This window comes from Sinohyriopsis cumingii, chromosome 3, assembly GCF_028554795.1.
Source record: "Sinohyriopsis cumingii isolate HCF-2022 chromosome 3, ASM2855479v2, whole genome shotgun sequence".
Taxonomy (NCBI): Eukaryota; Metazoa; Mollusca; class Bivalvia; order Unionida; family Unionidae; genus Sinohyriopsis; species Sinohyriopsis cumingii.
Window position 1 is genome coordinate 97,774,818 of NC_142963.1, and position 19,816 is coordinate 97,794,633.

Consider the following 19,816-nt stretch of genomic DNA (forward strand, 5'->3'; position numbering starts at 1 on the left):
GGGGTAGGCTGATGCCAAATTAGTAATAATAATAATAATAATACATTCTTAACGGACATACTGTATTTAGTCATGAAATACCTATATACCACGTGGTCCTCGATGATTTTAACAGGTTATGTTATAAAACGCCACTTAGAGACACTCAGGTATACCCCTACAATTACTCACTTATTTTAAAAAATATTAAAATATATCATAGCTGTGGCCAACATGTGCATATACGAACAATGTACGCCACACAGATAGACACATTTCAGCATATCATAATTCATATATACATAGATTAAAATATAAACAGATTATCTCTGAATAGAAAGATAAAGTGCATAAATAAATGTATTGGAAGGCTTTAATATATCATTCCAACTGGTCACGAAAATCTTTCATTAATGAGGTTCTAAACTAAGTAGGAAAATCGTATTGCGTTTCCTAAAGGGAAAGGAATTCTAAAGGTAGGTACTGGCACAGCGAAACAACGTGTGAGATAGTTGTGTTTCGACCAATGGGTTTGGAGGGAGTTCTTATTTGTTAATTGGAGATTGTATTCATTATTTGATAATTTTAGTTCAGTTAAATAAGAGACTGACTCTTAAGAAAGATCTTTCAGATACTTTGATTTCATGATTTCTTTAAAATGAAAAAAAAACAAAAAACATTTGACGAGTGGTAATAGGAAATTTTAAAATTATTGGGGCTGTCCTTTTCTAGTGTTTGTCCATCCTGGATACTGATAAGAAAAATGTAAATTAAAATGAATGCTTTTTTTTACTCTTCTTACTAATTATCACATATTATGCACTATTTATAGAAGATTTCACTTTTGCTTGAATTACAATTATCCAAAATGTCTGAGTTGTTATGATGTAAAATCTTCCTTAGGATCATTGTGAATATTGATTTGTCATTTCTCACACTAACAGCAAAAGCAATAATTTTGCATTTTCTCCTAAGATTTATACGTTTCTTGGGATCGAATCTAAAATCGTACACCACCATTGCTCGTGTAATGGCTCCGCTGTTCGATAATCAGAGTTTATCAAGCACGTGTACGGAAATGACCTAAGTACTTCCAAGTCATTTATCTCACCATGGCTGAGTTTTCATTTTCTTGGTACAGCTACTTAACGATTTGCGTCTCAGTAGACGGATGTAATCGTGTAGTAAACTTAGATAAAACTACAAGAAACGGATAACAAGACGGAGAACATGTTATCTTATTAACGACATGGTATAACGAAATGTAAATATCTTCGTGTACGTTCTCACATGGGCGGTGTAATGAGTATGATGGGACGAGAACGTTGTGGTCAGGCAGAAAAAAAGAAGCCACTCAACGTATGTTTGAAAAATTGGTGTGAGAAAGGCGTACTACACCAAAATAACAAAAGAAAATGTATCTTAAAAAAGGAGAATAAAACAAAACAAGTACTATTGTTCTGGCAAGGTCATACATTGCCCGTCAGTGCGGGAAACAAAAGGAGCAAGGGCTGATACTAGGAAATGCTTCATATGGATGGGACAGAAGAGACAAAAGAACCACTGTCTGCAGCAATGGATCAGGCTTTGTGGTCAACAATGTAGGTCCATGCAGATGTAAAGGAAAGGACGTACTAAACTGTGCAGAATATCCGAGAATAAGAGAGATGAATGCTACATCGTTGGATAAGCGCATCTTCAATAAAGTCTAATGTAATTACAAAAATGTCTATATCAATTACATAAAGTCTCATGTAATTACAACATGACTAATGCAATTACAAAGTGCCTAATGCAATTAGAAAATGCCTAATGCAATTATAAAATGCACAATACAATTATAACATGTACAATGCAATTACAAAATTAGAATCTTGACACCTTCCTGATAAGAAGGAAGTGTTGCAATAAATTAAATAAGATATAAAGTCCATTACCAAGTGAAGCCTGTATATTTCATATAAAGTGGATTAAAACAACATGACCAAAATATTAGCGGTAAACGAAGAATACGCTAGAATAAAGAACGCCATACAACGTACAAGTGGGAAAAATATAAAAACCTGATTTATATAACTAGCAATGGAGTACAAGCACAAATATTGTGTAGTGTTTAAAGGGCCAGAGAAAATATCATGGAGCACCAGCGTGATCAAAAATTATTAAACGTCCAGACAGTTAGTTCTAGAAAAAAGACAATTGGAACACTGAGTCACAAGGTCACATATTCTTAGACAGATTAATAATACATAGTATATCACTAATGCTTCCCCTACTCTTAAAGTGGCAACCCATGTACAACCAGGTTATTGGGAAAGTCTTCGCAATTTTAGTCTGCGGGGAGATGTAAGACTATAAAACAAAATAATTAAATCTCACACGTAAGAAATAAAAAAGATGAAGACCAAAAAGAGATGAAAACTATGAACAAGAAGATGGGGAAAAAAAGAAAATAGCAAATTTTCTTTTTCAAATTAATTTGAAAGTTCTAAACTGTTAAGTTTTTGCAATTTTATTCTTATTCTTCCTATTGTCTCAAACAAATCGGTACCTCCCATATACTCATGAACATACATCAAAATTTTTTAAGAACATTGAGAATATGACATTGGTCGCTACCAAAGTAATATTTCCGTCCCTTTCAGGCCTCCACGATGAAATGTATGCACTCAGTCCATCGCCTTGCAGGTCTCACCAGTACAGTAAGAATACACTAAATTTCATGCGTGAAAGTAATAACAGTAGACTACATATATTCAGTCGATGAAACCTTTAAATTAAAGCAAGTAGTGTCTTTGTCACTTTCTGTGTTCTTAGATTTAGCTCATTTTGGGTCAGTACTTGCTCACATAATAAATGAGGTAGATATTCAGATTCGTAATCGCAATCAAATGATCGCGGGTTCCATATCTACCCAAGTCAACCGATATAGTCCGCGTTGCTATGTTCTTAGGAAAGGTACTTAGGTCCCATTTTATCGGCATGATAAAGCTAATAATGTGTTCAAACTTTAGTCAACCAATAGAACAAAATTAAATAATGTATTTAAGTGATTACATTTCCGTATTCTACACGATGTGTGTATGCCTTCCTCTAAAGGACACGTTTAAAATTCATCAGTCCAAAGATTTTTGAGACAAAGTTCTGTCAAATAAAGCGCCATTGTATTTGTAGTCAGCGCTACATTTTTGTAATTATTTACACTACTTTATATTGCTTTGTTCAGCAATCATAAAACAAATCAACCAGTTACATCCATTTAACCTAGGGTTTTTGTTTTGGGTGGGGGTGGGGTGTTGGCTAATTTCATTTCTTCAAAATCTCGACCGTTAAATGTATTTATCTGTAAAAGAGAATCATCAGTTAATTAAAATAAATCCTTACGTTTTTGTAATACCTTCATATCTGTACATCTAGATTATTAAGATGTTGAAAATATTAATTTTAGTTATTTGTATTGAATATGTGGTTGCATTTACTGGGATTACATATTATATCTTAAAACCTCTTTTATTTCAGTGTGGTATTATTTCAACGAAATAAGTTATGATCAAAATAGAGATTGCAAAATAGATTTCATTCTTCATGCAGCAGGTAGTGTTTTTCTCTAATCTTTGAATTTTCGCAGGTGGCTAATAGTTGTTTATTGTTTATTTATCCATTCATGCAGTGCGCTTTTATACAGTTATTTGCCTGTCTTTATTTATACTCGATAAACTGTTGAGCCAAAAGCTGATCTCACATTTTGCCTAGATGTAATAAAGTGTACAACACTTTACGAAAAATTATCTCACACAGTGTCGATCGAGATGTAAAAGCACGTACAACACTATGCGATTATTGTCGAGATTTAATAAAATGTACACACTACTACTTCGTAGTGTCGAGACTTACAACAATATACGTTTAACGATCTTTCAAAGTGACGAGATGTAATAAAATGTACGAAAGTTTACATTTAATGTCTCGAAGTGTGAGCATGTAAATAAATGTACAGCACTTAGCCATTAATGATCTCACATAACATCGAGATGTAATAATGTACAATACTGTACAATTAATGTCACACAACACGATTGATGAAACGAATTCCACATAATATGGACTATCACATGCTGCATACAATACAATACATAAATGGCAATAAAATACTAGAATGAAAGTTACGTTGGAAAGATGTTTGTACATTTATGCTTGAAACTGGCAAGAGTTGAACAGGAATTGTTATGAGTAGGTATATTATTTGAGATCACAGCCCATTATATGTAAATATTCATAAATTATTTAAATTTTGTATTTTGGAATTCTACGTTTGGTTTTTGACAGGAGAGGACGTATCTCGTCTATGAATAAACGAATCTGAGATCAATTTGTTGGTGCCAGTTATGTTTTGACCTTTTAACATATGTTTTCATAAAAGTGTTACTGTATCCATATTGTAATATTAAGTCAATTGATGGATTAATCACTTCTTTCCTTTCATAGTTATCAATGATATGACTAAATATATAGAGTATGGCGCCTATATGCTGCATTACGCATGTCGTCTATATGCTGCATTATACATGTCGTCTATATGCTGAATTACACATGTCGTCTTCTTTCCTTTCATAGTTATCAATGATATGACTAAATATATAGAGTATGGCGCCTATATGCTGCATTACGCATGTCGTCTATATGCTGCATTATACATGTCGTCTATATGCTGAATTACACATGTCGTCTATATGCTGAATTACACATGTCGTCTATATGCTGCATTACGCATGTCGTCTATATGCTGAATTACGCATGTCGTCTATATGCTGCATTATACATGTCGTCTATATGCTGAATTACACATGTCGTCTATATGCTGCATTACGCATGTCGTCTATATGCTGAATTACGCATGTCGTCTATATGCTGCATTACGCATGTCGTCTATATGCTGCATTACGCATGTCGTCTATATGCTGAATTACACATGTAGTCTATATGATGCATTACGCATGTCGTCTATATGCTGCATTATACATGTCGTCTATATGCTGAATTACACATGTCGTCTATATGCTGAATTACACATGTCGTCTATATGCTGCATTACGCATGTCGTCTATATGCTGAATTACGCATGTCGTCTATATGCTGCATTATACATGTCGTCTATATGCTGAATTACACATGTCGTCTATATGCTGCATTACGCATGTCGTCTATATGCTGAATTACGCATGTCGTCTATATGCTGCATTACGCATTTGTCTATATGCTGAATTACACATGTCGCCTATATGGTGCATTACGCATGTCGTCTATATGCTGCATTACGCATGTCGTGTATATGCTGCATTAAGCATGTCGCCTATATGCTGAATTACACATTTCGTCTATATGCTGAATTACGCATGTCGTCTATATTTATGGGTTACTGCATTTGTATGGGAAAATATAAACGAGTTTTTTGGATGGAATAATGCACGACCTTGGGAGTGCAGTATATTCATCCGACAAAACGAGTTCATATTTTCCCATACAAATACAGCAACCTTTTTATTATATGCTCATTTTTTTACTCTACCTAAGGCTTAATTTTATAAACAAAATACACTACAAGAAACAACGTAAATGAATGTATGCCGCGTTCAAAAATAAATACACAAGCGCATATTCATCATTGCAAACAAGATGGCCGCTATCGCTTAACCGGCTTGAAGCAGCTGTTCCGTTTTTTAGTGCCGTTTTCATGATATTTGTGCTTGTTGCCTGTTTTCATCTTCGTTATTGTGTTCATTATGTATTGGCTGTTAAATTCGTATGTGTTTCTTCATCTCCTTGCTTTGGAAACGAGAACAATTAGACTTTTTCTCAGCTGTCTTGCTCCACTGTTTTTGAACAAACCGCCATCACGTGATACTCGCCAGTCAACCCGTTTATGCTACAATGGACCCTCATTAATTGCTTTAAATGATCACTCCTTGGCTCTCCACACTACATTGTGCTCTAGACTAAACGAACTGGGACTACATTCATCATTACCTAAATGTAAACAGAAGCGAAAAAAGAAACGTTCTTTCAAAGCTGGCCGGCGTAGAACAGGAAGAACAATCCCAGTTACCTCCCTTATTTCGGCTCAACAATTTAAAACAATTTCGACCGTTAATTTAGATAACCTAATTCAAATCCTTATTAATTCGTCAACCTTTGTGTCAACTATCCAAGAAATACCTCTGCGCATTGCATTATTCAATGCCCAGTCAGTAGGACCACCGGAAAAGAGCACAGAAATAGTTAATTGTATCAACGACCAAAATGTTGACATATTTTTCCTGAGAGAAACATGGCTAAAAACATCAGGCGATGAACCCAAGTGTGCGGATCTAACACCCACTGGTTACTAAACATGGCTAAAAACATCAGGCGATGAACCCAAGTGTGCGGATCTAACACCCACTGGTTACTCCATCAAGTCGTTCCCCCGTAATTCTCGCGGAGGTGGAATTGCTGTCATCTCAAAGAATTCCATGATAAAACGTCTTAACTACACCACAACATTGAATTTCGACCACACATCGTTTGAACTAGTCCAAACCACACTCACACTGGAGCAAAGGTCAGTCCATTTTTTCTGCCTATACCGCCCTCCTTCTAATAGAAAAAACAAGCTGGCTGACTCTCTCTTTTTGGAGCAGTTTCCGAATCTCCTGGACTATGGAAATTCGATAGGTGGCAACCTGATTATTCTTGGAGATTTCAACTTTCACTTTGACTGTCCCGGAAACTCAAATACATAAAACTCGTAGATTCCATTAATGTTTTCAACCTCAAACAGTCAGTTAACCAACCCACCCATAAACATGGTCACATTATAGACTGGATTCTTCATAGACCTGATGATAACAGTCTACGGTCCTCCCTGGTATCCCATGACCTTGCATCAGATCACCTCTGCATTATATGCCATCTGGACGTATCAGTCCCTAACCCTCCACTTTTATCTGCTACTAAGAGAAACCGCCGTATGATAAATAGAACCAAAGTAATGAACGACATCCAAGCTAACCTAACAACTTGCTTACCTCCTACCGCAGAACAACTTGATAACTGTCTGCGTTCATTGCTTGACAAACATGCCCCAGCTACCGAGTGCAGAGTATCAATTCAAAAGTGTTCTCCATGGTATAGCAGTGTTAGGGACCAGCTTCGCACTGCTACAAGAGACCGCCGTAAAGCTGAGAGGCTCTACCTTTCCACCAGACTCATTATTCATAAGCAAATCTATGAAGTCGCTAAGAAGAATGTCACAGATATAGTCCATGCAGCGAAATCAGCCCACTACACTAATAAGATCATGGAAAGTTCCAGCTGCAAAGAGCTCTTCGAGATTACTAACAAGCTAATGTCATGGAACAAATAAACACCACTTCCAACTACGTTCTATCCAGTCGTCCTTCCGGACATGTTTGCAAATTTCTTCCGTGACAAAGTACAAACCATTAGAGATAAGCTTGACACCACAATTACAATTGACTCGTCGTCACCATACAGTTGGGATACAGAATTTGAGCTGCAACCATTAGAAGCCTTTGAACCTGTCTCTACGGATTTTGTACGTACAATCGTGATGAAGAGTGCACCAAAGTAATGTGAACTTGATCCAATTCCATCATCACTGCATCTTGAGTGCTTAGATCCAGTATTGCCTTCACTAACTGATGTAATTAATACCTCTCTCTCATCTGGGGAATTCCCATCATTTTTCAAAACTGCCATTGTAAAGCCTCTGCTGAAGAAACCAACACTAGACCATAACGATTTAAAGAACTACCCCCCAGTTTCTAATCTCCCATTCATATCAAACATCTTAGAAAAGGTTGTTCTATCCCAGCTTGTATCTCATCTAAATTCAAACAGTCTTTTTAGCAATGTACACTCAGCATATCGCCCTTGCCACAGTACTGAAACTACTCTTCTGAAAGTAGTTAATGACATTCTCTCTGCGTTGGATAGCGGAAAGATTACAGTCCTCATCCTCCTTGATTTGTCTGCAGTATTTGACACAATAGACCATGATATATTACTTCACCGTCTCCACCATGTATTTGGCATTAATGATACAGCCTTAATGTGGTTCAAGTCCTACTTGGTCAACAGGACACAAATTGTATCTGCAAATGGAATACACTCCAGTCCAGTTGATCTATGTTGTGGTGTTCCACATCGGTCTGTTCTTGGACCTGTTCTCTTCATTCTGTACACTCGGCCGCTCTCAAGTGTTATAGATCATCATCCAGTGTCTCACCAGTTGTACGCTGATGACACCCAAATATACAAATCTAGCCACCCAACTGAAGTTGATGCTACCATCCAAGGTGTAGAGAGGTGCATTTCTGATGTGAAATCATGAATGACATGGAACAAGCTGCAGATGAATGATGATAAAACTGAGGCCATTCTGATCACACCACAAAGACTTTCTCATTCACATACATTACCTCAAACAATAAATATCAGCAACGCCAACATAAATTCACACAATAAGTACAAACCTAGGTGTTACTCTGGACAGTACTCTCACATTGCACCAACATGTCATGAACATATGCATATCTGCATATCTTGAGCTGAGACGCATCAGCTATTTTCGCAAATATCTTTCAGTTGATGCCACTAAAACACTTGTGTGTTCATTAATACTTTCAAGACTGGACTATTGTAACTCAACTGTGTCTGCTTCATCTCAATATCTACTCCAGAAACTTCAAAAGTTCAAAACGCAGCTGCTCGGATCATACTTAGAGTACCTCCCCGCTGCTCTGTATCCTACACTGGCTATCCATTCGATCTAGAATCAAACACAAAATTTGTTCTCTGTGCTACGTTTCACTGTCGGACTCTAGTCCAACATACCTATCCGTTCTCACCCACGTGTACACACCAGCAAGATACTTACGCTCCTCGTCTGACAATCGTATACTCATTATTCCCACTAATGAAAACAAAGTCATATGGACAGCGTTCTTTTGCATACAAGGGCCCAGCAACGTAGAATGAATTGCCCACAGAACTTAGACACAAAGACACAGTGATCACATTCAAGAGGGCTCTCAAAACTCACTTATTTCGACTGCAAGAACAAACTTAAAGACCTAATAATGCTTCCTACCTGAAATATTCTCAGCATGTTTATTTAGTTTTTAATGTTTTTCTAATTTCATGGTGTTTGTTTTTGTAATAATATTATTATATTTTTTTTTATCTTATAGGTGTTGTTTAATGTTGTAAAACGCTTAGAGCGTCTAAAGATTAGGCGCTATACAAAGTCCTCATTATTATTATTATTATTATTATTACACAATTACTGCGCACATAACTCCGCCCAGATAAATTTGAATTTAGTCGCGCGCTCGACATAATTTTCGAAAGAAAATTTCATGTCTAAATAAAATTGAAATTTGGAGTCATATGGTGAATGAATTTGCATTGCATCAACGTTTTCATTTGATGTGGAATGAATTGTTTATTTTAATTTTTTTATATGTGACAATTCCACATGACATACATCGGATTGAAGAAGCTAGGGAGAAGCGTGTTGACATCTGCACATGTGTTTCTGTTTCTGTCATTGAAAATATGAAGTCTTTCAATTGCAATTATCAAAAAGGCGCTATGGAATTGAATGCTTATTTCATTTTGAGTGCAATAAGGAGGATGTAATTGCACTTTTATTCGAAATTACAGTACAATATTCGAAATGTGTAATCAAGATTAAGAACCTATGATATAGCTCATGTAATTCGGATTTGAAGAACTAAGAAAATACATTTTGAGGAAATTCAGGATATAAAACTGTAAGTATATCTTTTTTGTCATTCTTACCATAAGCTAAAGAAGACAGTATATGACTTGACACTTGTATGTTATTTGTAAGGACCTTTTCTTCTGTTTTTGTATATTGTAGCTAGACTAAATCCGTAACATTGTATCAACGCGGAATGTGCCAAAGCAGCTGGTATGTGGCAGTCCACGAAACATCTGTTTTAATTCATCCAGAGACAAATTTAAACAACCACAACGTAAAACGCCTCTTTCGCGAGTGTACATGATTTGTTTACAAATCAAAAGTGCTGGCGTCTGCGTCCATTGTTTGTTTGCAATAGAAAGTAGTTCCTTTATGCACGTGAATGCTATATGTGTATTGTCACGCGGGTTCATTAAAGGGTAATACTGCACGATTCTGACAATGTCAAGGTAACGGGGGAAAAATGAACATATAATAAGCTGAATTACGCATGTCGTCTATGTGCTGCATTACACATGTCGTCTATTTGCTGAATAAGGCATGCCGTCTACATGCTGAATCACGCATGTCGTCTATATGCTGAATTACGCATTTATCTATATGGTGATTTACGCATGTTGTCTATATGCTGAATTACGCATGTCGTCTATATGCTAAATTACGCATGTCGTCTATATGCTGAATTATGCTTTTGTTTATTCCTTCTGAAATCATTTTAATTCATATAGAACTTAAGTGTTTATTAATCAGAGAACATCACAATGAACGTATCCTTCCTTCTCCCCAAACACTAATACATAGGAAATATGTACAACCCATGTGAAAGTTATTTTGCCCCAGAATTCCATTTCCAAAGGCTAGATTTACAGCAATATCTATTTTCTCATTCTTTTAGAGTTAGAAGCATTTATAAAATGTTAAACTATACCTTTTACTAAAACTGTTGCAGCCACATATCCTGATGCAGGAAGTGACCCTTGTTCGTGTTTCTCAGGTAAATTAGATATTATATTATCAACAAAATAAACATGTAATGTGGTCTTTCTGGCAGCTAGGAAGAATACGATATGCTGCATTTTGTTATAAGAAAGAAATATAAATGAATGACGTATCAAAAGAACCATAGTGTGCCTAAAGAATTCTACAAACATACTATAATATGTTCTTACATTTCTTCAGACTTAGTTTAAGTAACACAAATCTCAGATCCTAATTCCTTAAAGTCTACGTTCTCTACTTCTTGCTATCCATTCTTATTTCTTCATATACATCTTAAATTTTCTAGAAGTTGCTATGTTATCCAGTTTTTGGTAATGGCGTTCCCTATGATACAATAACATAATGAAGCAGAAATGAAGCAGAATTGTTTCATGTTTAATTTCTAGCTTGTTACGAGCATAATTTACATTGAAATAACAATTCATTGCCATATATATTCACATAAAAATCCAAAGTGTCGCAGCCGTCACAAAAATCAACGATTTTGACAACCATGGCAATTGCAGTGACAAAACCAATGGTAACTACAATGACGACAACGATGGCAACTACAACGACAACAACGAAACATATCCTTGATGTAAATACTACACTTAATGTGTCACACGGTAAGAAATAGTAAAGCCTGTTTCTTCCACATACAATGTTTGCAGTGTTTAACACGAAAACAACGACTTTCTCATATGTGCCTGAAAAGATTTCACGCAACGCTTAATGCAAGATCGTAATTACCAGATACCGTCTTAATTACATTTATTAAAAACTTATCTCCAGAGAAAGTTAGAATAAACCCCAGAAAACTTGAACTCAGTGACAGGTACTCTTCCTATATTACAGTAAAGCTGGCATCACAAAATGTGCGTATCAAAGTAACTAGAACCTGATAAAAGATCTAAGTCTCTTAAATGACGTAGCACGTGACATACTTGTTTATATCCAATTGTATATTCTTTCTCACAAAATATGGAGAATAAGGTTAAATTTCATCAATAATTTCCCATGTACATGTATATAAATGCAATAAACTGACAACAAACAGTGCAAAGCTAGTATCTAACCATTATAAGCGCTTTTTTGACTCTTAATTAGTCTTTTTCAAAGGCAAACACAAAACATGGACAAGACAAACAAATAAAACACAAAAACAGTTGTAGAAACAGCCATGTTAAGTTTTGCAAACCCAACTAGTTTTGCATTGTTCGTATTCAGTTTACTGCATTTATCTTAATCAATGCCTGACACACGCGATCCCTTGATGGATCCAGTGCACTTGAAAGGACTGTTATTCGCCATATGATTTATATTCTCTCTCTCTCTCTCTCTCTCTCTCTCTCTCTCTCTCTCTCTCTCTCTATATATATATATATATATATATATATATATATATATATATATATATATATATATATTCCTCCGCATACATTAAAACTAACAGCTTTTAAAATGTTGGTATAAAGCAATTTGATATACCAATATTATTGGTATATCAAATTGTGATCCGTCCATTGCGCATTCATTTTAGATCCATGATGAATTTCCACACATTAATCATTAGTGACGTATGAATTCCACACATTAATCATTAGTGACGTATGAAAATACCGATAAAAATTATTAACAATCCCCGTTTTCTAAATGAATTTAATATGATACACATTTCTGCTTTCTGTTTCCCCGTCCCCTCTCATGCTAAACGGAGAAACTACGCAGACGTGGAGTGAGAGAGAAAAGGAATTTGGGCTGGATTTAAACTTTGAAATAGAAGTTGAAATAGAAATTACACCGAGTATCCTACAAGAATATAGTTCGACCTAACGATATGTGTGCACTTTCCTTGGGATTTTTCTACAGTGTTTATCAAAGATACAAATTTACAAACCATTTCGATATTATACAGTACATTTCTCGGTTACGTGGTACATATGCTGAGATGTATTTATTGCTTTGTTGTTTTTGTTGTTTTTGTTGTTTCTTAAACATATTATAATGTTCTAAAAATCGATTATTATTAAGTAAATATGAAAATGTTCCAATGACTCTCTCCCCCCACCCTCTCCTCTCTCTCTCTCTCTCTCTCTCTCTCTCTCTCGGTGTTACTAAAGCAGAATAATGGCTTAGATCAAATGTAAATATATTAAAGTATTTTAATTACCTCTTATTGGTTCGTCAGTTCGCTTAGTTTCTATTCCACATTAATTTCCATGGGCCTGAACGTAAATAGCTAAGCGTTCATATGAATGGCATAGCTAACCAAGTGTCTGTAGTGCTCTACTGAATCATTAAAACAGTCTTTTATGTTTAAATCATAAGTGTGTATTATATTGATTTAATCAAGGCGAAGAAATATAGAAGCTAAAAAAGAAAAACAATCACCTTTGCAATATGCAAACGTGATAGTGAATAACCACAATAGGCATATAACTACATTTTGTAGCGAACTTTCTCGGGGATATGAGGAGATCATTCACTCGGTCAATGCACAGCTGCTTATGGTAAATCTTAACTCCGTTCAAAGGGCGAATATATGTATTTGTATGTGATATAAATACAATATATGTATAGTATGTACGCTGTATCAATGACATGCCACTCGTTGTATAAATGTTTCATTAAAAGGAAACTAGGCACGCCTCGTTTATTTTTAATGAAAAATTTATACTTTAAGCATTCATGCAAGAGATTATCTTTTTTAGTGTTTATTGCACAAGGCACGTACTATTTTACTTCTGAGAAATTATGTTTAACCAATGCATCATGATAGATAATCATCTTATCCGCTCGTACATTTCATTAGGCAATCGGAAGTTGATAATTATTCTTTGAAGAGTTGATTTCAGTTATCTGTTCAGCTGATTCACGTTCTTTGGCTACTACAGCCTGATGGAATCGTCTCTCTTTCTTTTATCCACTATTAGTGTCATGAAATTCATAGTTACATTTATTTCCCCGATTTCCTGAACTTTGTTCAGTTTCTTTCCCAAAAGTCACGTGTACTGGGAACTCAACCCTTAATATGGAATAAGTTCCTTTCAAGCAGAATATTTTACCTACTGACAACATATATCGCCAAAACAGACCTTGTATATGCGACTTTGGATTTGGCTTTCTGCGATATCATTTCATCGCTAGAACATTTGTCGGCACCTTCTCCTCCTCTTTCTTCTGCATTACTGCCAGAAAACGGCGCGTTTATAAAGGAACACATACAAGATCTACAAACTCTTTACTATATCAAAATACAAATAACTTTATGTTCAAATAACGAAGAAGAGGAAAAGAGAAAGCAAGAAGGTATGAAAAACCACGAGCGTTGATACTAATCAGATGAGTGAATACAGAGCTTAAAAACTATGTTATGGAACATTCTAGCGGAGCTAAAACAGCTAATAACAATACTTGAAAGCTCTTTGATGAAACACCAGAGAAGGAAATCGTCACCTCAAAGAATTCTAAGCCTTCGATGCCATTGACTATACCGACTATGACTACAACATCGGCAGCAACTAGATCAGCCATGGAACTTGGACATGGAAAAGGCTTAAGGCAGACGAATCTAATGTTCTCAAGCCAAAGATTTGTTTAAAAAAACCAACGGTATTATCAAGATAGCACATAAGTTTCAGAAAAGACTTACTGATAATATTAGGAAATAAAAAAAAATTATTTAAAAATTCACTTCTCGAGAAAACAGCTAGCGTACCTATATCTTGTGAATTATCAATAATAATATAAAACAAATCAAGACAGTGACATCACTTCCGTTTCATTATATTCTCGTGAATACATTTCAAAATATTTAAAACACGTTGCTTTAATAATTCCTTTTTTTAATCTTAGGAGTGGTTTAATGAGTGGCATGGGTTCTTCTGCCATTTTTCTGCATATTATATATCATTCTTTTGCTGCTTCTTTACTATCATTTATAAGGTTTTGGAAGGAAGTGGATTTTTCTGTCTCTTCTATTTCTGAAAGCTCCTGTTTATTCTCTTTCTTCGCATTTATTTTATGTTCTGGAAACCAGTACCTATATATTTTTCTTGGCAATGGTAACAGGTAATCACTACTATTGTAGCTAGCGGTTCTATTTGTTGAAGTTGTGCACATATTTTAACCTAATGTCTTTTTCTTGAACAGACATAACACTTTTATCACGTGAGGAGTAGTCTTGTGTCTTTCCATTGGTTGTGTTGGACGACTTTTATCTTCGAATCACTCTCTGTAAACGTTTTTTGCTGCTCTTTCCACAAAATAAATCTATATTTGATTGATAGCACTCTCTATCTTAGCGGTTCTGTATATATAATGTGAGAGGTACCTTACTTCAGTCAAACTTGCTTGAAATGTTCACCATCATGATCCGATCGCATCAGTCCAATAGGAATCCAGGGGCAAAGCGATCACATTCTGTGTCACCTATTACCCTAACAGAAATTTTGGCAGTTCTTCACCGTAGCGATTTTGAAGAAGAAATGATTGACCCATATCCAACACCATGATCAGTCTTTCCACGATCGGGGTAGCAACAATAATCCAATAAAGAAAATCATTCTGTAACCCTTAAGGAATATTTTCACATACAGATGACTCACAAAGTAGAGTATAAAAAAAGAAGAACTACATCTTACACAGAAATTTAAAGAGTTCAAAATCCATTGTCCCTGCAGAAACATGGTCTACATTTATTAAAGACCTAATAAAATGTTTGAAAGGACAGGAACAGTGAAAATATACTTTCCTAGCTTTTTAATGCCAAAGAAGATAAACGTCTCTGTTCGAAATGAACTTAAATATAACGAACATAACAATGATATATGTAATACATAGCATATTATGTAAGTTGCATTCGAATTGTTTCTTTCGAAAATAAAACACTTTTTCTTTTCCAGATGCATAATATTTAACTCAGGCTTTAACATTAGTTTTCATTGCAGCAGTTCATATTTGCAGTAAGGTCTTAACGATTATTGATGTTGCACACAACCTAACTATCAAGCACCCCAATGCATCAGACTGTACTAAAGGCGATCATGCCTCCACAGAGGCATTAGTCCTCAGTAACTGTAATGTTGGAACCACGACCATGTGGATAAAAGGTGAAAATGTATGTATTCAAAACAAAATATGGATCTTTTTCAGTATATCATGGCATTTTGCGAAAAGAAAATAAAGTCAAATTATAAACATTAAAAATAAATACAACCATGAAAGAATACAGACGAAGGGAAAAAAGAACAGCGACATACATACATACATACATACATGCCTACTAACATATATACGAAACAGACAACTTATCAGGTTGTAACTCAGTTTCAATAGGATGTGCATGTAAAATAAGGAATAGGTATTGTATTTATCATCGAATAGTTCTGATTTCAGAATTATAATTTCCCGTGTAATTGTTTACGTAAAACTGATTCACTGTAACTTGTCGTACAATAACATACATGCATACATACATACATACATACATACATACATCATCAGTCATCATTTGGATGTTAAGTGGCGTATATCGAGATATTCGATAGTTTCAGATTCGAAAAGGGAAGTGAATTGGCAATATCTAATATTTCTAGGAACTATTAAAGTGTTTTGAATTGGTTTCAAAACTATCTTTTGGTCAAATATATTGAAAGCAAATTCTGTATATAAAGACATTAGCAAAAGACAATAATCTGGTACATACACAGATTATATGACATATTGTTCCTATTAATCCTTTAGGAAATCCCATATTACAAAGAAACAATGATATGAAAGAAAATATTTCTCGTTACTATCTTCAGATGCACATGTTAACTATATATATATATATATATATATATATATATATATATATATATATATATATATATATATATATATATATATATATATATATATATATATATATATATGTTTTTCCAGCCTGAATATATTTTAATGTATTTACAGTTTCCCAGGTAGACTGACACTTGTCTTTTGCATACACGCATGTTTAATGAAGATATATATTTTCTAATCGCGATTTTTTCTGAAAGTTTCTGATTTTGTATTGAAATATGTATTGTTTTATCATTAATGTACAATGGTTTATAGCTATCATTGTAAGTATACCTTGTGCACGAAACAGAAAACTTATCAGGTTGTAACTCAGTTTCAATAGGATGTGCATGTAAAATAAGGAATAGGTACTGTATTTATCATCGGATAGTTCTAATTTCAGAATTATAATTTCCCATTCAATTGTATACGTAAAACCGATTCATTGTAACTTGTCGTACAATAACATACGTTCTTTCTGTGCAAATATAAGAAACACATACATATCTATATTTCAAAACACTACGATAACTAACATGTAAGGTGTTCGTTTTCGACAGGTAATGGATATATGTCATAGAATTCCACTATACGCACCAATTGCAAGTTTCGATGCGCTAGGTATATATCGACCAAATGGTGGCATGGCCGGAATTTTCTTGGGCTGTATCCAGGACGGTTTCAAGGTAATTTGTAATATTCAGCAAACTTTTATAGTACTTCTTCCGTTTCGACTCACATAGCAACGTGGCATGGGTCATAGCTTTCAAAGCATTTATGCTTCATTATTTATTATGGATTGGTTTAAAAAATGCACATACCACAGCTTTAACAGGATTTATAACACGCAATGTAGACACATTGTACACATAGACTCACAATATAATGATTATACAATAAAGGAGAAACAATTTCCTCTAATGGGAGTACCAATAATACTTAAATCTAAACCGAAACTAACTGTAACTGCACACAGTAAACAAAGCAACATGCCATGGATGACAGCTTTCACTTTAGGAGCAACATCAGTGTCTGATCATTCGATATGAGGTGTAGCCAAAATGCGCAGAAATGTATAATAATCTCATGTTCAAATGAATAAAATATTTCGATAAATTAATATCAACAATACCAAAAACTAAGCCATAACAGAGACAAAAATACTCTAAAAAGTTATAGGAACGACAATAATAGATACTAAGCTGGAGGTACAAACCTAAGGCCTAATTATATCAGTCCAGCTTTCTATAGCAATATTGTTACATTTTCATTCCGCATATAGTACAACTTTACTCACGAAATCTGATTTTTATTCTGGCGAACCAAGAGTTTAAGAACTGTCAGAAATCAGGAACTGTGTGTTAAGCAAGATGCTATTTTTCTCTGTACCCAACATTAAGTCTGTCCTACCTTTTTCTATTTGTTTTGTGTGTGTACTTGTTTGGATTTTTAACATATGTTCGACAATGTTAGTCACATGGCTACGAATGCGGGAGGTCGCGGGTTCGAAAACCGGTCGAGTCATACCAAAGACTTATAAAAATGGCAAAAATAGCTACCGCGCTAGGCGCTCACGCTTAGCATTAAGGGGTTAGTGTTAAGACTGGTCGGCCTGGTGTCAGGACAATGTGAATGGATGGAACATCATGCTACATGTCTGCGGCATGATGCCTCAGGGGTAGTCATCACTATAAACTGCCACACTGCAGACATTGTAGCGATATGACACACACACACACACACACACACACTATCCACATTATTGAATAAAGACATTTTGACACTATTTTGTGCTGAATCAATATCAACCAGGTAACTGGTTGGATAAACCTGTATGAATACATGCTAGATTAGGCGAGCTCTACTTTTCAAATGAAGCCTCAGCGGAAGTGTCTGAAAAGTGTCAATTATCTATAAATTAACCAAAGTACTAATAATATGATAGCGGTTGTAACGTCATGGTTACATAAACAAATACTGTTCCGAATACATTTCCTTAATTTATGAGAATGGGACTCATGATACATTTTGAAAATGGGTATATATATATATATATATATATATATATATATATATATATATATATATATATATATATATATATATATATATATATATATATATATATATATATGTATAGTGTTAGCAATAGATTATGTAATCGTTAGTTAGGGAACCAATAATTATATTTTCAGTGTAGTGAGTCCTACTGTTTAATACAAACCCCCAAAAATTACAAATTAACAAGAGGAGTAAACTGAACCTATAAATCTATAAATCTGCTGTATTCAAATATATTTCAAAACGTAGACTTATGGACACTAATGGTAATGTAGTTGCATCATACCTTACCGGTTAACTCTAGATGCTGATGTTGCTATTGATGATGTTGATTATTATTATTATTATTATTATTATTATTATTATTTCTAGATAGCTGCCCAGGACTGCAACCATGGAGTTTCTATACAACACATCACAAAGGGAGGAATATTCCTGAATGACCCGTCAAACTATTATATCATTAGGTGGTGATGCTCCGTTCAAAAGCAAATAGTTATTATGTCCTTTCCGTTGTGACACTCTGTTCAAAATCAAGTAATATTTATATCTGTGCAATAAAGCATCTCCTGATTCTTTCAGTGGAAGTGTTTTATGTTATGTTTTGAAAATTCGGTTTGCTTATTTTGTTTTTACGTTACAAAGTACAGCTTTCCGTAAACGCAGTATCTCAGATGTTTCTCCTATCTACGAAGTTTCCTTTGAAGGTGAAACACTAAGTTGTATCTTGACACTTATATTGAAGGATCAGACTGGTAATTTGTAGCTATTTTCAGCATGCAAGCTCGAATCTATATAGCAATTCCTAATAGTGCACAACATCTAATCGGACACCACGTAAATCAGGAAACGTCAAACGTAAGAAATAATTGCAACGAATGAAACTTTTCTAACGGTGTAAACATGTACGAAATTTAAAACATTTATCTATATATTTCTATAGCTACATAGCAGCTAATGGCTGCCTAGTTTAGAGTCTGCCAATCTTCCAAGCAAAAGAGTCAAGCATAGTATATCAAGTTTTTTAGACAGATAATGAACCATAACTCTTTGTCAATACATAAATTAGATAATATATTTATTGTAACCGGAACAGGATGTGTTAAGGCTGAATAAAAAAGAATATTGGATGCTTATGCTTCCGTGCAAAATATAATGCACAAAAAATAAGTAGAAGAACGTTCC

At 34.6% G+C, this 19,816-nt stretch overlaps 1 protein-coding gene across 5 annotated transcripts in view; it reads left to right on the plus strand.

Moving 5' to 3' along the window:
- Positions 1 to 19,212, plus strand: part of LOC149803360 (uncharacterized) — an 84,878-nt gene extending 65,666 nt beyond the window's left edge. For 3 of the 5 annotated variants that reach the window (XM_089951373.1, XM_089951377.1, XM_089951374.1), the window contains 7 exons: positions 2,625 to 2,681; positions 3,499 to 3,573; positions 10,716 to 10,760; positions 11,221 to 11,373; positions 15,685 to 15,866; positions 17,131 to 17,256; positions 19,004 to 19,212. In XM_089951373.1, coding sequence (XP_089807499.1) covers positions 2,625 to 2,681; positions 3,499 to 3,573; positions 10,716 to 10,760; positions 11,221 to 11,373; positions 15,685 to 15,866; positions 17,131 to 17,256; positions 19,004 to 19,105 — 740 coding nt within the window. In that variant the 3' untranslated portion in view covers positions 19,106 to 19,212. The remainder of the gene's footprint in view (positions 1 to 2,624; positions 2,682 to 3,498; positions 3,574 to 10,715; positions 10,761 to 11,220; positions 11,374 to 15,684; positions 15,867 to 17,130; positions 17,257 to 19,003) is intronic. The other 2 variants (XM_089951375.1, XM_089951376.1) reach the window with 2 other exon arrangements.
- Positions 19,213 to 19,816: the final 604 nt, after the last annotated feature.